This window comes from Ctenopharyngodon idella, chromosome 13, assembly GCF_019924925.1.
Source record: "Ctenopharyngodon idella isolate HZGC_01 chromosome 13, HZGC01, whole genome shotgun sequence".
Lineage (NCBI taxonomy): Eukaryota > Metazoa > Chordata > Actinopteri > Cypriniformes > Xenocyprididae > Ctenopharyngodon > Ctenopharyngodon idella.
This window is the reverse complement of record NC_067232.1, coordinates 16,730,161-16,757,407: the sequence shown is the minus strand read 5'-3', so window position 1 is coordinate 16,757,407 and position 27,247 is coordinate 16,730,161. Positions and strand designations below refer to the sequence as shown.

The following is a 27,247-nucleotide window of genomic DNA, read 5'->3' as shown; positions in this document are numbered from 1 at the left end:
CTACAACTTGTGTTTTTAAACATTTAGTATTTTATTCCCTTATAAAGCACTGAACTCAACATACAACATCCATTACAAAATAAGAACAGACTCCTTTCATGTGAGTGTCAGAGAGAGAAACAGTATTTACAGTGAGAAGATGGTAAAATGGTGATTCAGATATAAATGTCAGAACTAATACCGTGATTTTCGACTGCAGGCGCAAATGGCACAGTCAGACTGAATCTTTTGAGACACTTTTCAGTTGATTCTCCTCGCCGTCTGACTGTGGGCCTGAGCTGTAGGTGCAGGATGTTGCAGTGGTGGGTGATTGTGGCGATATGTTCCTACTGTAGCAGTAAAGCATTGAACAGTCCCATGCCTCTTTCTCTCTCTGACTGTACGCTCCACTGTCACTGTCCACAGTGCGTCTGCGTGAAACTGTGTGGGGTCAGTTTTGTTTCTTGTCCTGCTCAGGCGGTTGACCAGTCTGGTGTCCTGGGAAGGCATGATTATACAACTGCCTGTGGTTTGCCGCTACACTGTACAGCTTATACAGAGCCTGAGAAAGAAGGACAGGGAGATACAACACGTTAATGTGAGATGTCTCTTTTTGTTTGTACAATGTTGTGGGATTGTGATTATGTGTAGACAGGTGTGTGCAGGTACAGTAAACCACCCTTACCTCATTTGTGCTTCCCTAAAACAAAGACATGAGGAAAGCAGTTAACAAATCTTGGTTTAAAATAAAAATGTGACCTGATTTTATACAAAAGAAAAAATCATTAAATGATGACAGAATAATCATTCATTTAGTTAAGTGAAAAATAATTTAAAAAAAAGTTTATATATACACTACCAGTCAAAAGTTTGGAAACATTACTATTTTTAATGTTTTTGAACGAAATCTCTTATGCTCATTAAGGCTGCATTTATTTCAGAATAAATACAGAAAAAACAATAATATTGTGAAATATTATTACAATTTAAAATTATGGTTTTCTATTTTAATATACTTTAAAATATAATTTATTTCTGTGTTGCAAAGCTGAATTGTCAGCATCATTACTCCAGTCTTCAGGGTCACATGATCCTTCAGAAATCATTCTAATATACTGATTTGATACTCAGTTATTATCAATGTTGAAAACAGTTGTGTTGCTTAATATTTTTTTGGAACCTGTGATACTTTTTTCAGGATTCATTGATGAATAAAAGGTTAAAAAGAACAGCATTTATTCAAAATATAAATCTTTTTTAACAATATAAATCTTTACTATCACATCCGTGCTGAATAAAAGTATTAATTTCTTTCAAAAAAAAAGGAAGAAAAAAATTACTGACCCCAAACTTTTTAACGGTAGTGTATATTGTTACAAAAGATTTCTATTTTAAATAAATGCTGATATTTTTTTTTTTTACTTTTTATTCATCAAAGAATCCTGAAAAAGTATCACAGGTTATAAAATAATATTAAGCAGCACAACTGTTTCCAACATTGATAATAAATCAGCATATTACAATGATTTCTGAAGGATCATGTGACACTGAAGACTCGAGTAATGATGCTGAAAATTCTGCTTTGCAACACAGAAATAAATTATATTTTAATGTATATTAAAATAGAAAACCATAATTTTAAATTGTAATAATATTTCACAATATTAGAGTTTTTTTCTGTATTTATTATGAAATAAATGCAGCCTTAATGAGCATAAGAGACTTAGTTCAAAAACATTAAAAATAGTAATGTTTCCAAACTTTTGACTGGTAGTGTATGTGTATGTATATATATATATATATATATATATATATATGACTTTATCATATGCAAATATATTATATTTTATTCTATACACTACCATTCAAAAATGTGTGGTCAGTAAGATTTTTTAAAGAAATCAATACTTTTATTCAGCAAGAATGCATTGAAATTGATGAAAAGTGACAGTAAATACATTTGTTAACAAAAAGATTTTCAAATAAACACTGTTATATTGTTACTTTTTTATTCATCAAAGAATTCTGAAAAAAAGGTATCACATTTTCCAAAAATATTAAGCAGCACAACTGCTTTCAACATTGACAATAATAATGTTTCTTGAGCATCAAATCAGCATATTAGAATGATTTCTGAAGGATCATGTGACACTGAAAACTGGAGTAATGATGCTGAAAACTCAGCTTTACCATCACAGGAATAAATTACATTTAAAAATATATTCAAATAGAAAACAGTTATTTTTGTTCAAATAAAGACAGCCTTGGTGAACATTAGAGGTATGTGGGGAAAAAAAGCTTACTGACCCCAAACTGAATGGTATACATTCAATATTTATATAAATAAACTATATCAAATACATAAAACTGCATGAAAATTAGGTATGCATCATATATTGTTACCATATTGGTTTTTGGCTGTAGATTTTTTTTTAACTGATCATTATCAGTCAATAGGCATATTTGTATTTACTTCCTCTTAAAGTTTGTGTTGTACCTGATCCCACAGCGCTCCGGCCACCTGGTCAATGACTGCGCCCAGTTCTCTGTATTCTCCTGAGTAGCGGATGTACGCCCAGGTGCACAGAGTGATGAGCGCAAAGCCCAGCACCATGTTGCAGACGCTTGCGATGACGTCGACGCCCACGAACCCCGTGATCCCTGCGGCCACATACATCACAAAGATCACCACGAACAGTGTCGCAGGTGTGCGTGCCGCGTGGAAGATGTTCTTGGAGTCGTTGTGTTTGATGTACTGCACAAACAACTCGTCTATCTCCGTCTCCAGCTGCAGCAGGTAGCGCCGGCTGAACTCCTCCCCGCCCATTTTCTTCACACTGCGAAACAATGCCAATGACTCCTCTCGGATGTCCAAGTGACGTGCCTGTAGCTCGCTTGGGGCGAGGAAAGGCCGATCTCCTCCGCTCACCTGGGGGAGTAAGACGCATGATGAAGATGAGTTGCTCTAATATGGCAATTTTATTAATTTAATATGACAATCAATTTCACACTCACCACCTCCATCTTCCTGTTGTATAGATCTTTAGCTGCAGCCACTGCAGCCAGATTATTGGCTTCAGCAGTGGCCTGTGCACACAAACACACCCTAAATCCGTCATACTGTAGGATGCTAATAGCTCTCGGGTGAATTTACTGCATGTCAGACTGTGGAAGTGGAATGTTTGTGCTAAAGGTTAAGAGGTTGTACCTGTAACATGGATTTTGGATGTGGCAGCTCCTCTCCCTGGTAAATCTTGATATATGCCTAAAATCATAAACAGCTGCTCAGTTCACTCCATAAATTCCAAAAATCAAATGATACTGTAACAATCATAAACTGCATTAAATTAGGGATGAATGATATATTGGTATTGGCTTTTTTTAAATTTATTAATGATATCATTTGATATTGAGTATTTAATTCTGCAATTAAATTTCCTCTATTTTTACATCATCTAACACTGATAGATGTAATCTTTAATCAAATTAATTTTAAAATGAATATCCATTTTTTATACTGTACTGTATTATAATGTGATGCCTAAATTCACTTGTGGCATTTAAAGGATTAATTATACTTTATATATATATTATTTAAACAAAAAAGTATAATATTGTATATTATATTAAGACTACCGTTTGGAGTAGGTAAGATTTTTTTTTAATGTTTTTGATACAAGGCTGCATTTATTAGATCAAAAATACAGTAAAAACAATACAAATTTGAAATATTTTTGCAATTTAAAATAACCATTTTCTATTTCATTATATTTTAAAATATAATTTATTCCTGTGATTGCAAAGCTGAGATTTCAGAGTCATTACTCCAGTCTTCGGTGTCACATGATCCTTCAGAAATCATTTTAATATGCTGATTTGGTGCTCAATAAACAATTCTTATTTTAATCAATCTTTAAAACTGTTGTGCTGCTTGATATTTTTGTGGAAACTGTGATATAGTCTTTCAGGACTGTTTAGTTCAAAAGAACAGCATTTATTTGAAATAAAACATTTTTTGTAACAACGTGAAAGTCATTAATGTCACTTTTGATCAATTTAATGCATGTCTATGGAATAAAAGTATATATATATTTTTTTATTTATTTAAACTACTGACTGACCCCAAACTTTCGACAGTACTGTATTTAATATATATAAATAGAATTTTAATATTGACCCACTATTTAAGAAAATAAATTTAGCACTATCTGAGAGGCTTTTCATACCATTGAATGCCTAATGAAAAATGTCAGTTGGTTCATTTATATATCATTCTTAGTAGTAGTGATTGCACCTCTATCAAAACTATCACCTTGAAGTACTCCAGGAGTCCACGACAGGTGATTTTGCTTCCATTTATCTCTTTCACATCCAGGTTTTTGGGGCGTAGTAACCAAGGAACAAGCACTTTGAGGTTATTGATAAACTCTTGATCGATCTCTAAAACACATAATTGGAAATAGGTTTTTGAACACTGTTTTTGTACTTCATGGGCAGTGCTGGGTAGATTACTAACAAATTTAGTCCATAGTCCATTTCTGAATACAAATTACATGATAAAAATTGTAGTTAGTAATGTAATTTATTACATTACACATCTAAGGTATTATAATCTGACTACTTTTTGGTTACTTTTAGATTACTTTTTACCTAACTTGTTTATAACATTGATTTGAATAATATAATCTTGTACCATATTGATAAAAAATGCAAAGAGAAAGAAAATATTCCATTTTTTTATCAACAACATGAAGTGCATTAAATATTACATTACGTCAGAGTTTCCCTAACTAGGATTTGGGAAGGAACTGCAGGGGGTTTGTAAATTAATTAAATCATAAAAAAATAATTATAAGAAATACATCATTTGAAAATAAAAACAATCAAAACACTAACTAAAAAGATTAAATATTTTATTTGTTTATGCAGTGTGGCCTCTCAATTTTCTATGTAATTATAGTCACCTGACTAGTGGCTGGTCTGTGTGTGCAATTCCACAAAACTTTCGAGAAAGAAAAATATAAAAGATAAAAAAAGAAAAATTAGGGAGAATCAATAAATTCTGAATCATTTACTGCCATTTTGTGAATAATAATTAATCATGTAATCAATAAAAAGTAACTGTATTCTGATTTTTATTTTAGTATTTTAAAAAAGTATTTTAAAAAGTAATATAATCTAATTGCAAGTATTTAATTTTTGGAATCTGATTACTTAATCCAGATTACATATAATCAGTTACTACCCAGCACTGTTCATAGTATAAAGATGCTAACATAGCTTACACTTGTTTGAGCTCAGCTACAATCTACTGATTAGCGTGCATCTGTAGACGTACCCCTCAATCTGCCATCAAAGTGTGGGTTTGTGGCCACCTTGAGTCCCGGGTGTGGCATGAGGAAGCAGGAGATGTTGGTGAAGCAGGAATGGATGTGTTTCCTTACGTTCTGCAGCTCCTCATGTTGATTCTCTGAAATCTACACATAAACACACATTAGGGGCGATTCTGTTCTGATTATTTTAGTATATTCATGTTAACCTTTCCATATATATTTGCCTTTAATCTTTTCTCCAGGAATTTCATTCCTCCTTCTTGTCCGTAGGGAAACTCGTATGGAAAGCTCCAGTCCCGCACCAGAAAGATCATCGACTTGTGAAATAACACACAACAGATAATTAGTGTTTATTTAAAGGGGACCTATTATGCCCCTTTTTTATAAGATGTAAAATAAGTCTGTGATGTCCCCAGAGTGTGTATGTGAAGTTTTAGCTCAAAATACCACACAGAGAATTTTTTATATCATGTTAAACTTGCCACTTTTTGGGGTTGAACAAAAACGTGCCGTTTTAGTGTGGGTCCCTTTAAATGCAAATGAGCTGCTGCTCATGGCCTAAGAGGGCGGAGATTCAAGAGCTGATGCTCTTGACAGAACAATCTCACGCACTGTCAGAAACTCTCTGTAGCTGTGTTTAGTTCGAATCGGAGTCTGAAAATGATGCCTACAGAGCCAAAGAATATATGCTGCATGGAGACAGAACAGGTGTAGTTTAGTTTAGTTTATAGTATAGTTTAACTGCGTTTATATCTTATGTTGTCATCTTGCTTTTATCCACTATTAGTACGAGCCTGTTGTAGTGAACCTGTCCGAATGATGGCCAAATCTTTACTGATGAGTTTATGAAGTTTAGTGTACATCACACAAAAGATGACGCGTATGTTATCGCTCCAGAAAATCACCATAAGAGCTGAATAAAACAGTACAAGAAGTGTGCATTAAAGTCTTTTATCTATAAACTCTCCCTTGCACTATCATTAACATACACAGCGAATTACACAAAAACACTCGTTACAACTATCAGTAAACAAATATATGCAGACCTACCTTATGCCTTTTTGGAGGAGCTTAATAAACTGGTAAACATTGTATCCGTAAAACAACTCCGATGGACTGTAATAAAGTGCGCGCACTCTCTCTCTCTGCTGTGACCAGTATCGCTCCGGAGAGGATCATGTACAGTTTGTACTGATCCATCCATGAGTAATAACTTCAACCACAGTGTCCTCAGTGACTCAGATGGTGGGAGTCTATGGAGCCTCGTATGTTCATTGGTACATCCAACAACAGAACATTTGTAATGTTTTTTGGCACAGACATTGTATATCTCTAGCTCATACAGCGAGTACACAGAAATGGCGGACTCTGTGCTTCTCACTCAGGGGTGTATCTATGCTAACAGGGCAGATTGTCACCAGTCATGGGCGGGGTTTCCCTTCTCTTACGTAGGAGTAGGGGGAAATATCAAACAGCATGTTCTGAGAGATTGACAATGATAATGAGGATTATAAAAAAATATTGGGTGGATTTGTACCATTATAGGCTGGTTGTTTACACACACTGTGGACACACATCTGTGTTCAAACACCCTAAAAAGTGGATTTTGCATAATAGGTCCCCTTTAAACCAGTATCATAGGAGAGCATTTTATAATTTCAAAAGGAACATTCTGTTTCAGAATCATCAGCACTAAAAGAGACTGTCAGCAGAAGCATGAAAATACAGCAAATACCTGAAATGGTTTGAGGAATGTTTCTTCCATGGCCAGTCTGCCGTATTCAGTGAAAAGCTACACAGGTCAACAAAAACAAAAGCACACGTTTACTTAACAGCTTACTCAAAAATGTATTTAAAAAATGTTTGTTTTTTTTTAATCATTATTTATACGTGGTTTTTCTGTTTCAAATTCTAAAAACAAAAAATGTCTGCACTCTAAATAAATGTCCTTTTTAAGATTTGTTCAGTTCATACCAGGGGTTTTTCTGTTTACATGCAAAAAATGATGGCTTACAAGCTTGTCTGGTTTATCTCGTTTCAAGCATAGCATCCAGCAATTGTCACTAATATTTTATTAATGTATTTTTAATTTTGTATTTATTTTTATTTTCTTTATGATGTTTTATCTACTTGTAAATGCACATCAATTGGCACACTGTGTTTTTATAGTGCTTTGTTAATAAATGTTTAATGAAACTGAATCTCATTAAGGTCTAAAAGTCTTTACCTGCAGATGCTGAAGATCATCTTCTTGAACATTCTGAGATATGTTATACACCTATAAAGAAAGAAAATTACAATCCTGCTGAGTTGCATTAAGAATACGGTAAACATGAAGGTTTAAGGTCACATGTTTTTTGGGGGGATATTTTGTGTTATGCTGTTTGTGTACAACCTGCATTGAGCTGATCATAGTACTGAGGGCAAATACGGTAGCTGAGTCACGGAGAGTGGACTGGCTGTCGAAGGTCCCCTGTGTGTCCATTAGCAGCACTGCCACCTACAGGCAAAAGGACACAATGCATCCCTCTATATAAACCACATACTAATGGTCCTCACTAAAATTTTCTCTCATGTTTACAGAGATATGTTAGATTCTAAGTCATGAGCGTGAGTATACAGTACTGTTCAAAAGTTTTGGGGTCAGTAAGTGTTTTTTTTAAGAAATTATGCATTTAATTGATCAAAAGTGACAGTAAAGACATTTATTATCTTACAAAAGATTTCTATTTTGTTCTTTTGAAATTTCTGTTCATGAAAGAATCCAAAAATAATAATAATAATTTTTTACAGTTTCCACAAAAATATTAAGCAATACAACTGTTTTTAACATTGATAATATATGGAAATGTTTCTTGAACATCAAATCAGCATATTACAATGATTTCTGAAGGATCATGTGACACTGAAGACAGGAGTAATGATGCTAATAATTTAGCTTTGCCATCACAGGGATAAATTACATTTTAAAAATATATGAAAATGTAAACAGTTCTTTTAAATTATAATAATATTTTACATTATTCCAGTTTTTACTGATCAAATAAATGCAGTCTTGGTGAGCAGAAGACACTTCTTTCAAAAACATGAGAAAATCTTGCCGACCCCAAACTTTTGAATAGCAGTGTAGGTAGGTGTTTTAGGTATGTTAAAGGGAGTCTCACCTTGCTGCCATCTGGTTTGTCCACCAGGAAGACCTCACTCCAGATCTGAATGCCAGTGGTCTCCCGCTCTGACCCTCCTCTCCATGAGAATCCCGTCAGTGGCTCCTCGGGGTCCCCCAGCCACTGATCACTGGCCTAAACACACACACATCACAGACTACACACTTTGTGGTTTGGAACTAATGAGAGCATGTTTTTACACTTTAAAGACGAATTATAGACAATCTGACCTGGCTGTACATGTAACGTAGCATGAAGTCCATGAGGAAGGATTTGCCCTTGCGGAAGGCTCCTGCCACGGAGATGGCCACCACCTCTCTGTCTCTGACCTCTTCAGCCAGCAGGATCTTACTAAGCGCCGTCTCGTCTAGCTCAAATGTGTGGTCATCCTTCACTACCAACACCTGCACTGGACGCGCCCGTCCGTCTGTCTCCTCCTCCTCTGAGCTCCAGTCATACACGTTTTTATCCCCAAAAGACCCTGAATGAAACCACATTTAAATATGTTTCTCCTGCAACTGCAATGACTGTCATAATGCTAACCATAGACGTAATAACATCCAGCATTGTAAGCAAACTGCAAGTGATAGAGACGCCATGTACCGTTAATGCTCTTAAAGCTGCTGCTTTTAAACGCTGTGCTTTTTATGGATCATAATGTTTGGGTTGCACCGATGCCGCAACTATGATGAATTTCAATATCAGATGACACTGTGTTTTGTCAGTTGTTGTGAGCAGTAAACTGCATTGTGTGCAGTTATTTTAGTATTATTTATATACTCTTAGTTTTTATTATTTTATTTTTTATTTTTATTTTTGTTTTAATATTAGTTTAATTTTTAATTATACTGTTATGTGCTTTTGTCATTTTTGTCATTAGTTTTAGATTTTTTTTTTTAGGTTTAAAGCTGCAGTCCGTAAATTTGGCCTCTTTGTCGCCATCTCTGTTTGAAACCTGCAATTGCAGTTGTTTGTGGAATTATCATCTGTTGTGTATCGGCACGGCTCCTCAGCGCAGATGAATCTAATGTTTGCTGTCAGTCACCACATCGGTGTGGATACTGTACTTCGAAATCACAGATTGTAGTCTTGAAGTATGACCAAAATAAAAATTTTCACCAGAAAATGTCATCTGAACAAGTAAGTGTCTGCCATTTTTGTTCTGACCAACTGAGAAAAAAAGCATTACAATAAATCACGCTGCCAATGGTGATTAAATCTAACGATTGCTTAGCTCATATCACATCAAACTGTGCAAATTATTATTGTTATACTTTGTTCTCAAATTGTTAATGTTAACAACATTAGCATTGCATAACTATGTGTATTTAGTGTGTATTAGCGTTACCTGTAGATTTCAGTTTCTGTACAGTCTAATCTCTAAAGTTAATTTGTCATACCGTACAATCCGCCATCAAAATGATAAGTTTAATTATTGCAGCTGCTGTGAGAAAAGGCTATAAATGATCCGCCTCACATGCAACATAGCCTACTAGCTGGGACTCGTTCTTTATATAAACAGACGTGACATAATGACGCAAAGACGAACGGCGACATACTCAAATTTCCTGCGGAAACCCACCAGTACCACTCGAATTATTACAAGCTTACCGTTGTGAATCGGGCTAAGGTAAGAAGATAGTTTTGAACACTGGCTGGTAATGTACTTGCTCAAAAATTGATTATGGATCATTTTTAACTAAAAAAAAGTTACAGACTGCAGCTTTAATTTATTTCCGGTTAGTAATTTTAGTGTTTCAAGTTAGCTGCCAAGGCAACGTTTCTAATTTACATTTGGTTCATGATTTTCATCTGATATTTATATTTTATTTTATTTCAGCTTTATTTTAATTAACAAAATGTTTTTAATAGTTTTAGTTTCGTTATCAATAACAACCCTAGTTGTGTGTATGTGATAGAACCACATTTTCACCCTCGTTCTTGTTCTCATTGTATTATGTGAATTAATGAAGCATTAATGCCATGTTATGCTTAAGATAATCATCTGTTTGAAACCAAACAAGGCCTAAATTCAAATCAGAGATGAGTGTTCAGAGCACAAATGTCATGGAAGAACATTTAAGAGGCAAAGACTCTCTCTTTTCTCAAACTAGCATTCTCCTGGGAGAAATGGCAGAGTCATGGTTTAGTATGGCTTAATGCAGCAGACAACCCTAATGGAGCTTTACTGATGATCTTGACCTCTGTCATCAGGGCCAATGTGATCATTATTGGTTTAGAAGTCCATCTCTTTCACTTTTCATTCTTCCTGATGTAAAAACAATGACTGCTTGTTAAGCATTATACCAGCTTGTAACCTAATGGTTAATGTGTTTTTAAGCACAATATAGGTACGTGAACCAGTAAAACACCAGGTTGCTCTGGGGGATCTGCCTCTCTAATTGATGCATTTGTTAAGCATTTCTTAAATGCAATTGAACGCTAATGGTTATTGACAGGGGAATGAGAACATGTCTAACATAACATTTTCAACCAGGGCTAAAAGAATCGTTATGGGTCAGATTCAAATTATAAGGATGTGATGAGGCTCTTCACAGCATTACATTTAGACTTTTGCCATTGGTTGGTAGCAAAATCACACCAATGCTGTTCCAACACTGTAAATTATTTACATTCAAATTACCTTGTAAAGCCCTCTCTCTCTCTCATTATCCCTCTCTCTCTCATTATCCCTCTCTCTCTCTCTATCATGTCATATTCACCTGGTCAGGCCTGTATGGAAGAGTAAGCATCACAAGGCAACCGTGTATATTATATAAAGCAGCATCTCCATACAGGCCTGTAGCAGATGTACAGACTCTGCTTATGTGGGTCACTGGCATCAATGCACATCACTTTACACACAGTCAGAGCACTTCTGATTTTAACCACTGCAATGAAGAAAAACTGTGACGCGTGATCTAATAAATGCATCAGTCAATAACACAAGGATGAATTATCCAGAAATAAAGCATATTATTGATCGGAATGTGTAAGAAATAGATTGGTGTGTTCGCAAACGACCAAGAATTTGTTTTCCCATTGACATTACAGTACTGGAAATGTCACATTGCTTTTAAACATAGATTTTACAGCAGTAAAATAGCTTCAACACAAACACACGAACAGATACAGGGCGGAACAGGGCTGTGGTCCGGACCAAATCAGCTGATTTGGACAGGGGGAAAAAATCATTAATTTTGTATGTGAATATTTGTGTGTTTTTTCTGTAACATACAGACAGAGTATCCATGTAACAGCATCCTCATAATTTACAGAATCACACAATAACCCGTCTCATAGGGTGTCTCACGTCTAGATGGTTTATTGTATTAAAGATGGACTCACCCCAGCTGTCTCTGTCCTTTTTGTCTCGTGCCATGTCGCACTGGGTGTTTTGTTCAGTATTCGGGTCGGGTCGGTTCGGTTCTAAACAGCGATCATGAGACGAATGCGATGCTGGAAATCAGCTGCCAGTGATGGAGGCTCATTCTCATCTGAACAGAAGATGCAGCGCACGATTTGACCGCCTAGTGGCGCTGTAGTACGGTTGGTGGTAAACATCTATGTAATAACTTAACTGTAAAGGGCGGGGTTTAGAGGCCCCGGTGGTGTCTATAATTGGTCAGGTACGGTTGGTCTAAATAATAGTTCTCATATTTTAACGCTGTATTATTTCAATTCAGTGTTTTTGTTGTTCTAATTGTCATTATTTAAGATTAAATTATTATCCAGACCACTGATGAAGTCAAACATAATCACGTGGTACGTGTTACTTTTCACAGCGCTGCGGGTCAGGCATCAATCCCTGATGAAGAATAATACATTTTAAAACGTGCTTTTTATGCGTAGAAATGTCTCTAAACAACTGAGATTTTGTATGATTGTTGTCAGGCAATGTTTTCTGTAGTATAAGTATACTGTTTTGTGTTAAATATACGTTTGTTACATTTAAAATAACATTGCTTTCTGTTTATTTAATAAGCTCTGCTCTTTATTGTATTTTGATGTACCCGCTGTGCCGGCGAATTTGCAAATAACTGTAGGGTAAAACATTTGTTTATGAAAATGTATGTGGTTACGTGACGTTCGCCCAAAGGGTATATTATAATAATCATTAGAAATAGTAATATTCGTAAACTTTGTGTGGCTCTGAGTACATCCGTCAGATGGCGCTAGGCGACCACTGTAGAAAAGAAAAGAAAAGAAAAGAAAAGAAAAGAAAAGAAAAGAAAAGAAAAGAAAAGAAAAGAAAAGAAAGAATGTCCATAACTTTTACTGAAAGACAAAGTTTTGTCAAGTTCCGTTTTCATGCACTATAATACATAAACAATAGACAATTTAAAACAAGATGATTATATATGAAAATATAAGCTATACATATCTTAAATATGAAGAGACCAAAATATATAAAACACCGGTTAATTACTTGATATATTTTTCCCCATTATTTATTTTGCAATATAACTGACTGCAACTATTGTCTAACCAGCTAGTACCTTGTCATTACAATGGTACCATTATTTCTCGTGCAAATAATGCACAGTGAAACAGAGTGAATTAGAGTGAAAGAGATATTGTGTAATGTTTTAACATTGTGCTTGCTTTTATATATCGTATTTGCTTTTTCTGTGTGAGTGTGAGCGTGTATCCGTGTGTCTGTGCGTGTTTTTGAGTGTGTGTCTTTCTGTCTGTGTGTGTGTGTGAGGTCTGATCTGGCTTCAGTTGAAGTTTGCGCTTCTCTCTGTTCCTGTTTGGATGGTTTTTTCGACGCACAATGAACTTCGTCATTTAGGAAAACCTCTATATCTTCACGAGTTCAGAGGACAAAGATTAATCGCACAAATGGTGAAGTTTGAATCAATGTTTTTGAATTTAAGCGATTTATTTCGTGTTGTAGTTTGACGCTGTTTATAGCATTAGCATTAGCTATTCTCATTAACTTTACTGTCACTCAGAGCAAACCGCAATTTAAAAACACTCACCAGCTAAATGCAAGTATATATCTGTAAAATCTGAATTATGCTTTTTGAACATATTTGAATGTGTATATATTTTTTTCTTTATAAAATGACGTTTAAAGCTGAAGTGATTATGTGAGATTAGTTAGCAGAAGTTAGCTGAGTTAGCTTAAAACACGTAGATTCAAACAGAAAATGAACTTTAATTATTAAACTTTAAATAAGTTAAACTCACAACCTTACTACGAGGGGGAAACTTTTAAAAACAACCCACCTGTTTTTGACAGTTAAGAATCGCTGACACCCGTTAATAATTTTGAAATGCGTCCAAATAACTGAAAGCTTAAAATTCCCTGTATTATATAAACAAATAAATGCCTTTTAAATAAATAAACATCTGCACCAGCTACACTATTAAAAGTGGGTTTATAAGTAGTTTGCTATTAGTTTTGTTTGTTGGAAATGTCTTTTTAAAACGACTTTAACTTATTTTTATTTTGTCTATATAATGCTTCTGCAATTTCACACACAAGATTAAGCATCTGTCTGTCTATCTATCTAGCTATCTGTCTCTCTGTCTGTCTGTCTGTTTAAGCTTGGGTGTGCTGGTAATAATTTCATGTTGTTCTGGTTTCTGTTATTTTTCAGGGGGATGTGGACTGCAGGTCTGTTGTGAAACTGAATCTGGGTCATTAAAGTAGTAAATCCTCCAGCCCGACAGCATGGATCCGCTGGGCCGGTCCGGAGGGGAGATTCAGCGCAGAAACCCGCAGCACGACTTTGAGCTGATCCAGAGAGTTGGCAGCGGAACATATGGAGACGTGTATAAGGTACTGGACACATTATACCTTGGATTCATGAAACAACTCTCTTATAGAGAATGAGAATCTACATCACATTGCGTTACATTCTGTGTAGTTGTTGCCATATTTTAAGACACAATCAGGAGCACACAGTGACAACAAATACAGATTGGCAGGTGGATCATTTATCATTGTTATATATCATCATAAAGTTGTTTACCTCACTGAGTTTCACTTTCATACTGGAAAGCTGAAAAATCGCATGTTTTCCATGCTGGCCATGAGAATGGCTATGGAAATTTTTGACCTCTATCTCTCTCTCTCTCTCTCTCTCTCTATATATATATATAATGTGTGTGTGTATAATATCCAGTTAAATTTTGTTAATATTACTAAGTGGTTGTAATATTCCGTGTTGGGTCTGGAGTCCAGCCTTAGGCACTTTTTAGACCACCATTTGCATACAGTGAGCTAATGATAGCAGCTCAAGCAGTAGCAAGAGAAAATAATAATGTATTTTCTGAAGCAGTAGCAAGAGAAAATAAAAAGTGTATTTATGTATTTAGTTAATATTGTTATTTTTGAGCTGTTTGGGAAGCCACAAACTCTTAAAGTGTGACAAAGTTACAGTCATGAAATGTTTGACTTTTGCGCCATCATGTCACACGTGGAATCAGTATCCTGCATAGATTTACAGTTCTGAATGTTAAGAGACTCGTTCCTTAACTTGCGTTATCCTGCCATGTGCTCATTTACTGCTTTTCCAAATCCCTCAAGAGAAAAAAGGCCATATAAGGTCAGCAAATGTCCCGGTAGCAGCTCCTGTGAGAAGAATAAGCTTTTGAGTATATTAGTGACATGTGTGGTTGCTTGTTTCCTTGAAAAGAACGTTTTGTTTTGAATTTTGGTTAGTGTTAATATGTAAATGCATTTAGCGAACAGTCCTGTGAAAGTTCATATCCTGGTGTCTTTTGAAGATAAAAACAAACAAAAAGTAACCATTAGGAATTTAAATATTAGGTGATGAAGTTAGTGGCAAGCGTCATTATTATTATTATTGCTCATACCGGAGTAGTAGATTTGAGCAAACTAATAATCCTTAGTAATGAACTTTATCATATAATTTTTCCAGCATTGTTTGTGTAGTCATGTATGATACCTGAAATCGTGCAGTATGTTGAGTTTTCTAAACAATCATACACATGATTTTTTACATGGTTTATAACCCAGGCCACACAGAACACCTTAGCAACTGCCTAGCAACACCCTGGCAGCCACTCACTATTCACATTATGTTTGTTTTGTGCATGCAAACACAACTCTTCAGAAAATGTAAAAATCTAATTCTTGGTTTATTCTGGCTATAAGCTGAATTAATTTTTGCAAGTTGTGTTCATAAGTTTTTACAGAAAATGCGGTAGAAATAAATATCTGAAATGGAAAAGGCATTTGGGATCTCTTGAGTTGAATTCTAAATTATACTCAGGAGATTTGATAAAAAAAATCATACTTGATCTCATGGAAACTTTGATCAAAGATTTATTAACTTGCATTTGGCTTGAGAGTGCAACATGAGTGTTTAATTTGTTTATTTGGAGACTAAACACACACACACATTGTCCCCCAGGAATTTGGATGTAGCCGGCGGTCTGGAAGTGCTTTAAAATCTGGTGAATGTTGTAGTTTCCATTCATTCAGCAGAGTGCAGGAGTGTGTGTGTGTATGTGTGTATGTGTGTGTGTCTGTGTGTATGTGTGTGTGTGTGTCTGTATGTGTGTGTGTGTCTGTATATATGTGTGTGTGTGTGTGTGTGTGTGTGTGTGTGTGTGTGTGCGTATTATATTTACTGTTATTGATTGCTGGACGCACTTCCTGGCTGGCTGTGTGGCTGCTGGTTATGTGTATGATCTAAGGGTCTAGCATTGATCCGACCCACTACATTAGGGACTTTTTATATAGTCTACCTTATATGGTCTTTTTTTTTTCTCTTGAGGGATTTGGAAAGGCAGTAAAATGTTAGTTATTCTTTGAAAACAGTGGAGACATAATTTTACACAAATAGCCAATTTTACAAAAAATGTTAAAATGCAGTAAATAAATAATAAAATACAGGTTAAAAATGACCAAGCCATTTTTTCCACACTACTTTTTTCTTAAAAAATATTCTTATTTATGTACACCAATATTATTAATTTGAATAATATTTTAAATTGTTAAAGTGTTATGAATTCAACTGATTAGACATGCTTTTTATTATTAAAAACAGAAAACAGAATTTAGGGAAAAACAAAACTGTTCATAAATATCTAAATATAACTACTTAGTAATAAACATACATTTTCACAGCAATCTGTTTTTTATTAAATCATGAAAAAATAAAGTTTAAATTGATTTATTGAAATGAAAAGTTTGAATTAAAATAATTTTTTTAACAATATTTTTTTATTATCAGCAGCAAAATCTTTGCAAATATTTAGTATATTGTTCAACCCTGGTTGACAGTTCAAAATTGACTGGCCACAAACTAGTTTAGAAATTGTATCCTGCATCATAATGGGTTGCAGTACATAGTTTACAGATTAAAATTGTATTAAGATTAGTTTAGAGTATGCATACTGGTTCAGAGCTGTGGATACGATTATCTGGCCTACTTAGTAATAATAGTGTTATAAGAGTTACCTGTTTCAAATAACTGATAGCTGCCATAGTGCTACTGTGTGTTTTACAGTATAGTAAAGATACCAGTTTACTTTGTTGTCTGTTGATGAATGGCATTGACAAGAATTGGTGGTACATGTGAGACAAACACATACGTAACTTTCTTACAACCACTCTCTCAGATTTGGATGTGTCTTGTTGTCTCACACATAACCATACAATCATACTTCTTTATTGCACCTGTTTATCTTGCTCAGTCCTAAGATAAACACTCTTTATGCACTGTTAAATGACACCTGCAAATTATATGGCAAGTTACAGGGTTCACACTGTAAAAGAAAACCTGTATATATCTGGGAATTTTTGAAATTGATTTCTGGAGAAGGCATGGAAATGTGTTTTGTGAGTGCTATCTCTATAAAATTATTTTTAAAATCCATATCTAGCAATCATAAAAGATTTGTGGAAAAAGTATAGAAATTAACTGGCCAAAAAGTGTCAGAACCCTAAAGCTAGTTGTTTTAAAAACAGGTAATAAATGGATGCCCCTCAAGTCTCTTTTCTGTCTGTGCTCATGTGTTGATGGCTGTCGACCTACTTCCATTTGGAAACGATGAGACGGTTTCCACCAGAGACACGGCTCTCACTTAAACACGCACATTCCAGTGTTTTGATCGGAAACTATTCTAGCTCTTTCTTTTTTTTTTTAATCATTCTGCCCTCCTTGTGTTTGTATTCTGCAGGCTCGAAATATCTCCACTGGAGAACTTGCAGCAGTGAAGATCATCAAACTTGAGCCCGGTGAGTATGAAGCCATTCTGTTGTGCTCAAGGAGGTGTGGTGTGAAGCTTGCGGTGAAGCTCACATGACACATCCTGTTTTGTTCTTACCAGTGCAGCATGAAAGAGAAATTAATGATTGTTCAGACTGATGTACATGAACGCTGCTGGATGGGCATACGATATCTGTTTCACGAACGATATGTATTTTTTAAATACCGGTAGCTGAAACAATTGTTGCATCTATTCAGTGGCCACGAACTGCGTATTGTAGTGTATTGAGAGGGGAGCTCTATTAACTGCATACCTATCTTACTAATGGTAACTTTATAACACAACAATAAATAACCCACACAACTAACTCTCTTTAACATAGTAAATACCACGTAGAGCTCTATGATTTCCATGATGCAGAAAACGTGAACGGAATCACAAAGTCCAGTCACAAATGGATTAACTTACTGTATAAAGCGGAATATCACGGAATAGTCGAGCTGTAAAATGAATCAAATCACAATATGGACTAGTATCTGTGAATATTAAAGCTCAAAAAGACTGCTATATAAATCTGAAGTCTGTGTGCTTCTGTGAATGAGCGCCATAGTTTCGTCTACGACACACATACTGAAGCATGCGTGATGCTTGGGTTGTTTTCTGCGTCTGCTGTCTCACTATATGAGGATATGAACTTCATTTCCAGGGGGTATTCCAGAAAGCAGGTTATGCAACATACCCGGGTTAGTTTGCTCAGAGTAAATGGAAAACCTCAACTTTCAGTTCCAAAAATAGAGGTAACTTTTAGGGTTATGAGCTTATTCTCTGACCTTAACCTGCTCCGGAGCAGGTTCTGTTCAAGGGTTAGTTTGTTTCAGAGATATTCAGACACGGTTTTGGAAGCTGCGCTGCATACTTTGAGTTAGCAAGGTTTGGGTTAATCAGCTGAGAGTTCAGGGTATATGTTACGGTAAGTTAATCTTGCTTTCTGGAATACACCCCAGATCTGCTCTGAGATTCACTTCACGAGCATTTCACCATTTAATTTGATAAAACTATCCTCATGTCATATATACACGCAGAAACTAAAAAGTCTTCACGACAGCCTGTCAAAATAAAAGTTTGGTTTAACTTAAAGAATTTATAACATATGTTACTATTGCACAGTTGTGTACTTCTTTTAGTATTATTACTTCTTCAAGTAATAATAATAGTAATACAGTTTATAAAAAAATATAGAAACTCTTCATTACAACCCTTCAAAATAAGTTTAATCTAACTTGAAGAAATGTTGAAAGAAATATATTTCTATTGCACTTCTTAAAGTAACAATAATATTAATAATACAGTTTATTAAAATGTTTAAGGAATATCACGATTTAATTTAAACAGTAAACTTGCCAATAAAAATAAATTAAAGGAATTATTCAATTTTCATTTGATTACATTTTAAAAGCTTAACTACGTTGTTTTATAAATTGATTTGATTACCACCATTTTTGAAAGTAAATTTGTATTTGACATGGCAATGTTTTTATATTCTAGTAAATTAAGCCACTGTAAACTACCGGAATATTAAAAAGTACTGATCATACCAGCCAGCACTAGGTGGATGGCACCTCTCAGCAGAGAGCCGTCCTGCTATTTTAAACAACTATGAAGAGTTTTGAAGGGTTCTGCCTTGCTCAAAATTTGTCTTTGGTTGTATCTCACATACATACATGTCCAGTTGCAATTAGTTAATAATGAACATAATTACATATTTGCAAGTTGCAGCATTTAAAGCTGGACATTCCTGAATTATAGACAAAGCTGTCAGTTTTTATCCTTGTGTAAAAGCTCTTCTGTTCTCATGCTCTCATGGCTTTGTTTGACATTAAGTATCCCAAGAGATGACTTAAATCATTAAGAGCCTGATGAAAGGAAAAAACATGGTAAAAAAAAAAAAAGTAGTCTAACCATGGGTAGAGTCAGAATATTTGTATTCAGTCCTATATTTATATTGTAGTGTTGTCAAAAATATCGATATTTCGATATTAAAATATCTGAAACGGTTCCAATAACTCCTTTCTGCAGTATCGATATACTGATACCAGCTGCGCATTCTTGCTCTCCTCTCCGACGGCAAGTTGACACACACCTGCCTCCTCTCATTCAGGCCCCTCATTCACTCCAGTTAAATAGCGTTTGTGTGATCGGGTCTGAATTTCGCCGCGGGATTGCGCATCATTCTACTCATTCCCGCAGATTTCGTGCTCGCATCCGAAGCGCATACACACAAAGCCGCCTCTGACATACAGCTAACGAGTGCCAAAATCTTTTTCGCAGCTTATTAATGGTCAAACACGCTCAAAAATAATGTCACAATGCCCATCTTGGCAAGTATTAAAGTAAACACAGTCGCAAACAGTTCAGGAAGAATGTGTAACTGTAACAGTATTTTGGATTTGTGCGCGAGTCAGGTCTTAAAGGGGCAGCAGCCTAATAAACATGCCACTCTCTAAATTGTTAATGTTAATTAAACAACAAAAGACAAAGAGAAAATCACTTACTGCTCTTAACTGAATAACTTAACTTTAATTGTTTATTCCGTATTTCATTTTTACAATGAAGATTATACATGAAAAAATATATTTATTCTTATTTTACATTGTTCTTATTTTATTACTGTTTACTTCTTTTTTTAAATTAATTTTACTATTTGATATGAAGCTTCCTTGTGCTGTGTGTAAGCTATTGCAACAAAATTACGCCATTGTAAAAACAAATACATTGAGTTAGCAAATATTTGTGAGATAATTGTAATGGTAATTGATCAACGTTTATATATGAAAAAAGCTTAAAAGCTTTATCATATAAAGTGATCTCTTCAAAAGAAATTTTTGATTGCCTAGACTCTTAGTGGATGGACAAAAAAAGAAATAATAATCCCCCATTGTATCGAAAATGGTATTGAATATCGATGCTTTTCAAGGTATCATATTGAAGTTAGAAATTCCAGTACCATGACAGCACTAGTATATTGGGTGTTTATTATATTGACATGTATATATTATTATAGGATAAGACTGCAGGATTAATCAAAGTAAAACTAAAATCGTGATATGGCTTAGTGTGTTTATCAAATTGCAAAGGCTGCAATATAATTAAAAATATATTCGCTGCGTGTTTCAGAATGAAGTGTGGCACTGTTCATTTACACATGACGGTGTTTTCAGCGGCTCAGTTTCTAGTTAATGCTGCCCCATACGAACTCATCTCTGCCTGTGCTCTGAGTTTGGCAACACATTGGGAACACAAAATGCACAATCATCTTTCCAAACTTGTAATGAGAAACGCTTTTTCCTAATGAGCCTAATGCGTTTTAGATTGTGGGAGACGCTTCCGATTTGGGGAAGTTCCACTTAAAAAGACTGAAACAAATCATTTCAAATCATAAGGATTATTTGTAGCACAACCTTATCAAATAATCCCTATGTCAGTTTGACTGAATGAGCTGTAAAATTCCCTTCATGTTCCATTTTCAGACGTCAAGAGAATAACGTAATGCTTGGTATTAAAAAAAATAATTTTTTTGGCATTTCTTACCAGTACACCTAACAAGTCAGTTCAGTATTTTTCCCACAGTTTAATTGGTTTGGTTTGACAGGCCTTTATTTTTAAAGTAAGAGCAGGCATGGCCATTTCTTAAAAGTTTGAGGCTTCCGGTGTCATCTGCTTCCAGTTATTTTAGCTGTACGAAAACACACTGTTATGTTGCTTGAAATTGCAAATGGGTATTTCTTTTGTTATTTTATTTTATTATCATGATCATAAACACTGATAGTTTTACCATTTACTGTCCTTTGTTATTCTTCTAGTTATCTACCTATAGTTATCTATCTATAGCGGTTAGTGAATGGAAAGTCTCGCACATTCACAGAAAATAGTTTACTTCTGCGTTGCTAAATAAGGTGGACAGAGAATGAAGTTATTGTTTCACAAGTGTCCTTGGATGCTTTCTGATTGCTTGAATTCTGACGTAACAATTTCCAACACGTCTGTAGCAATAGAGGCCGACTGTCCTTTTATAGTACTGAGTGTGAACTAAATGACGTGTGTGCATTTGTTGATAGTGTCAGATCACATGATGCTGATGATTGTTATCAGATTCCTTTGGTTGATCTCTGTTAGTTTTTCAGTGTCATGTGAAATCAATCACCTGTTGAGATGTGGTGGCACCAGAGGAACATCTGGACAAAGTGCATGAAAAAGAGGCAAAGAAAAAAGTCAGAATCCGATATCCACCTGGAAAGCAGGTGTGAGCTCTTGTGTGCATTTGCCTTTTTAGAAAGCTGACTTGTTCTCGCATGTTAGTCAGCTGCAGTTTTTGTGTGAATTGGTGTGTGTTTGTGTAGAGCTGTGCGTGACCACAAATGACATCTCATGGAGAACTGAAAAGCTGACTGTATTCACAACTTTTTTTTGCAGTAGCCGCACTGTTACGTTGCTGCAAGAAAGGGCAAAACAACTTAGATTAAGCTAAGACACTTGTTAATGTAGAGGATAGATTTCTTTGCTTATTCCTGGGCTTGTTTACACCCCACCCCATGGAAATGATCCAATCAGAGCGTAGAAACCATTTTTAACCAGTGGGATGTCTGTTAAGAGGTCATTTTTCACTGGAAGTCTGGGATCTCGTTTCACTGCTGAGAGCGGATGGGTGTTTTTTTTTTTTTTTTTTTTTTTTTTTTTGTCATAGTTTGGTTTGCGGAAATGTTAAATATGAATCCCAACTATAAAATTTGCAGAGCTTGAATAATTGTGAATAAGACGAAATAATGTTTTCCCCTATGGTGGACGTTTAATTTGGGATCCCTTTGATGATTCTTTCATTTCTAAATTTATCACAAACAGCTGGCTAATTTTTCTGCCGTAGATTTAGATCATGTGTTTGGTTCCCAAAGCATATTTTGGGCTACTCTTCTGTATTCTCTCTGATCTGTTTTACACAAGTTCCAATATATTGGATAGTTGATCCAAATTTTTAATACCAAATAACATTTTGTTGACAGAGGATTTAAGGGGATCTGATCAGTGACGTTATAGTTGCGTATGAATGTCGCAAGATGAGTAAGGCTTTTTCAGTCGTTTTTCTGGTTTTAAGTTTGTGTAAGTTAGAATTTAATTAAATCCTTCCTAATAAATGTATTTCCCAGTGTGATAGCTTTGGTGTAAAAAACAATTATAAATTGTTTGGTGACAAACAAATTGTTTGGAAACCACAAAACTCTACATGGGTTAGTGGAATTGTCTCCTTTGAAGACAAGCCTCACATATTATACTGTAATTATAGACTAAGAAGATGCACTGTAAGAAGATACATTAGTGTTTAAAAGTTTGAGGTTGGACTTTCTTTTTGAAAGAAATTAACACTTTTATTTAGAAATGAGGCATTAAAGGGTAAGTTCACCCAAAAATAAAAATTCTGTCATTAATTACTCACCCTCATGTTGTTCCACACACGTAAGACCGTCGTTCATCTTCGGAACGCAAATTAAGATATTTTTGATGAAATCCAAGAGCTCCTCCATAGGCCGCAATTTAATTACCACTTGCAAGGCCTAGAGAGATAGTAAAGCGTAAACAGCGTAGGAGACTGACATGGAAAAGACGAATCTGTTGAATAAATTGACATATTTAAAACAGTTCATGTGACTACAGTGGTTCAACCTTAATGTTATGAAGTGACGAGAATACTTATTTATTTTTACGAATCTCCAGTGGTTTGGAGCGTGTATCAAACTGCCAAAGTTGCGCCCCTCCAGTGGTGAACCATTGAAATTTATGAGGTAACGAAGCCTCGTTTACTGAAATCACATGACTTTGACAGTTTGATACATGCTCCGAACCACTGATTCGAAACAAAAGATTTGTAAAGCTTTGAAGCTTCATGAAGCAGTGTTTTGAAATTGCCCATCACTAGATATTGTTGAATAAAGTTGTTATTTTGTTTGTTTTTTGGCTCACAAAAAGTATTCTCGTTGTTTCATAAAATTAAGGTTGAACCATTGTAGTCATCGTTGATGGTTTTAACGATGTCTTTAGTACTTTTCTGGGCATCTGAAAGTGTTAATTATCTTGCTGTCAATAGAGGCCTCACTGAGTCATCAGATTTTATCAAAAATATCTTAATTTCTGTTCTGAAGATGAACGAAGGTCTTACGGGTATGGAACGACATGAGGGTTCCTGCGTCAGCATCACACGCATGGGTCGTGCTGCTCATGTGTGCAGCTTTGGCCAATTCTGAGCTGGTATTGGCACATAAACACAGAAGCCTTCACTGTGCTGATTACTGAGTAATTAATGACAGAATTTTTATTTTTGGGTGAACTAACCCTTTAAGTTGCAGTGAAAATCTCACAAGTGGTGCATCTTTCCCCAAATTGTAATTAGTTCTGTTTGTGTAAAATCCAAAAGACCAAGAAGCTGGGTTATTGTAGCCAAAGGGACGGTTTAGTCATCGGTAGCTTGATTTATTACAATTGACACTACTAAATGCTTACAGCTTGTCCACTGAGAAGTGCATCAAGCTCAGAGGAAGCTGCCTGAGTTCAGCTTTCATCAGACAAACCCTCAGGCCCTGTTGCTGTCCTTTACACGCACAATCTCACATTATCTCACATTTACACACTCTTGGGCATGGCCTGTTTGTCTTGAGTGGAGAGGAAGTGGTCGGAGCTGGTAGGCTTGACTTCATAGCTGTGTTGAATCTTGTTTGTCACACACACACACACGCACTGTGATGCTGCAGATGTCCCCTGGAAAAGGAGTTGAAACTAAAAAGTGCATACTGCCCCAAATGGTTGTTCCTTCCAGTTATTAATGTTCTGACCCCTACGTTTCTTTCTGCATCTCATCATGGAGTCGGTGGGAAACAGAGGTGGTTGTGTTTTGTGAGCGAGTTTCTAAGTGAAAGGTCTGCAGCAGAATAGAGAAGTGGCTACAGCCAGTTAACATCCATCACTGGGTTGAGGTTATACAACATGTTGAAAGGCAAAAAAAAGCATTTTTAAAAGTAATGATCTATTTTTAAAAATCTAGTGTTTCACATTTTTATCTTGTATATTCTAGGGGAGGACACCTCTTCCTATCATATTAGTATCCTCTTTGTCTCTCTTTTTTTTTTTTTTTGTCTATAATGCTTGCATGAGTTTTGTGAGTGATGAGATTTTCAGCTGTTGTGAACAAATCAAGAGATTCTGAGAGCATCACAGTGACCAATGCTTATGTAAAGGAAACAGCGCCACCTGCAGGGAACTATGCAGTATTCACTAAACTAAAGCCATTAAGTCATAAACAGATCATGTGCTTTAGGTGAAGATGCCTGTTCTTTGAGTCACACGATGAATGAAAACTGTCTAAAACATAAAGGTTTGTGAGTCACTGCTTTAACAAAACAGGCTGTGAAGAGAAGAGGTGTGTGAGTTTGGCTGATAGCGTCTTCATTTTTTTTTTTTTAGGCCAAAGGCCACGTCGTGATGCATCAATTTATTTGACTTGTGATTTTAGATTAAAATGCATGTGGATGTATATGGATTGTGTGTATTTTAAATGCAGAAATTGGTCACTTTTTTCACAGTTTTTAAATCGGCTATAAGTTCACTTGAGTGGTACTGAGATGGTACAGTTTTTTTAAAAAAAATACAAATATTTATTGTAGTCTCTCTAATAGGGTAATTGTAGAGGATAAGATTTCCATTTTTCCTTTTTTTCCATTTATTTTTATTTATCTATTTGAACAATAATAGCAATAACTTTTTATCAGATTTATTTACTTTTTAAATACATGAAACATTTACCATTTACATTTAAAACTGTTTACACATACATGACACTTCAGCTGTGAAAGCACAATTTTTTCACAGTTTTAGATGTCCTGAGTGTTTTCATGTGTTGTGTGGACATTAACACAGATTCAGCAGGATGTTAAGCTAATTAACTGCATTATTGGAAGAGACAGAGGGAAGCCCATCACACTCGCAGGCTTTATTTAGAATTAGAGATGAGGAGGGTGAAGAGATTTAAGAGTGAATGAGTTTTAGATAAGGAGGTTCTTTTTGAATGGGTAACTAAATCACAAAAACCCTCTGAGGAGGAGTATGAAAACCGACACAAGTTCACTCCCATCATAATAATTACTTTCAGCACTGAACATCCAGCCATCTGCTCTCCATATCTGATCCAAGCGCTCCTTCTTTCTTTTCACTGTTTAATTTCTACAGCTGTCATCTATTGATTCTTGATCTGATTAATAACATTCACATTCTCTTTCTCTCTCTCCCTCTTTTTTAGGTGATGATTTCTCAATCATCCAGCAGGAGATTTTTATGGTGAAGGAATGCACCCATCACAACATTGTGGCTTACTTTGGCAGCTACCTCTGGTAACAATGGATAACTAGATTTTTCTTTAAATAAATGTATTTTAGATGCCTAAATTATGGTGTATTTAGATGCCTATATTGTGATATATTTATTGAAATGCCTCACATATTTAAGTTTAAATATATATATATATATATATATACGTTTTGTAAAGATATCTCTTTCTCTCTTTAGCCGTGAAAAGTTGTGGATTTGTATGGAATACTGCGGTGGAGGATCCTTACAAGACATTTATCATGGTAAATTGGTTGTATGTTTAAAAATCTCCATGTTGAATCGACACCTTCTATTTTTATCCTGTATGACACCACTGAAAATGTGTGTGTTTGTGTACATGTGCAGTAACAGGTCCACTCTCTGAGCTTCAGATCGCCTATGTCTGCAGAGAGACGTTACAGGTAAGATCCTTTAAACGCTCGCATGGTCTAAAGGCCCATTCACACCAAGACTGACGATAACGTAAAAGAGTCAAGACACCTTTATTTATATAGCGCTTATATAGTGCTGTTTCAAAGCAGCTTTACAGTGATAACAGGAAAATAATGTAACAAAGTTTGTTTGTCAGCTTAAGTAAGTTCAGTATTGATTCATTCCCTTGTAAAAATCATTAGTTATTAATTTAATTCACTTATCTATATAGCACCTCTAGAGAAAACAGTGATCACATTGTCCAGCTCAATTCAGTTCAGTTCGCATACAATGGTGTCAATGCAGGCAGATCAGTAATATTGTTGAATATTAAGTGTCCCCAACTAAGCAAGCCAGGGGCAACAGTAGCAAGGAAACCTAAGCTCCATCAGGTGACAGAATGGAGAAATAATCTTGGGAGAAACCAGGCTCAGTCGGGGGTCCAGTTCTCCTCTGGCCAACGAACAAACAGTGCATAATTTTTTATTCAGGCTGCATTACAGGTCAGAAGTCAAATTGGGATTGGAACATTCAAAATATTGAATCCAGTTCCATCTGGTTGAAGATCGGATCCATCATGCTGGTATGGAGACAGGTTTGTTGGATCTGTGCTACTGCCTGTCGATGAGGCCTTCACAGGGGATAGTCTAATTGACACAATCTCTGCTGACACTTCAGGGATGTGTTGTGCTTGTGTTTAGGCGCAGGTCCTCCATCTGATATGGATACGGCCTGGATCTG

The 27,247-nt window shown here is 35.4% G+C and overlaps 2 protein-coding genes across 4 annotated transcripts in view; one reads left to right on the top strand and one right to left on the bottom strand.

The window, feature by feature from the left end:
• Positions 1 to 7: 7 nt before the first annotated feature.
• Positions 8 to 12,014, bottom strand: atl1 (atlastin GTPase 1). Its single transcript, XM_051917286.1, has 14 exons — positions 11,825 to 12,014; positions 8,707 to 8,957; positions 8,477 to 8,611; positions 7,708 to 7,812; positions 7,540 to 7,590; positions 7,048 to 7,104; positions 5,537 to 5,629; positions 5,318 to 5,456; positions 4,292 to 4,419; positions 3,188 to 3,244; positions 2,995 to 3,066; positions 2,477 to 2,908; positions 665 to 679; positions 8 to 541 (listed from the first exon to the last, which is right to left on the bottom strand). The coding sequence occupies exons 1-14, from the start codon at positions 11,856 to 11,858 to the stop codon at positions 431 to 433; spliced, it is 1,680 nt and encodes a 559-aa protein (XP_051773246.1). The 5' UTR covers positions 11,859 to 12,014; the 3' UTR covers positions 8 to 430.
• A 1,078-nt stretch (positions 12,015 to 13,092) lies between these two features.
• map4k5 (mitogen-activated protein kinase kinase kinase kinase 5) overlaps positions 13,093 to 27,247 on the top strand; it is a 31,888-nt gene continuing 17,733 nt past the window's right edge. Inside the window, exons 1-6 of one of the 3 annotated variants that reach the window (XM_051917267.1) lie at positions 13,093 to 13,324; positions 14,086 to 14,267; positions 17,642 to 17,699; positions 26,007 to 26,097; positions 26,273 to 26,337; positions 26,441 to 26,496. In XM_051917267.1, coding sequence (XP_051773227.1) covers positions 14,160 to 14,267; positions 17,642 to 17,699; positions 26,007 to 26,097; positions 26,273 to 26,337; positions 26,441 to 26,496 — 378 coding nt within the window. In that variant the 5' untranslated portion in view covers positions 13,093 to 13,324; positions 14,086 to 14,159. The remainder of the gene's footprint in view (positions 13,325 to 14,085; positions 14,268 to 17,641; positions 17,700 to 26,006; positions 26,098 to 26,272; positions 26,338 to 26,440; positions 26,497 to 27,247) is intronic. The other 2 variants (XM_051917265.1, XM_051917266.1) reach the window with 2 other exon arrangements.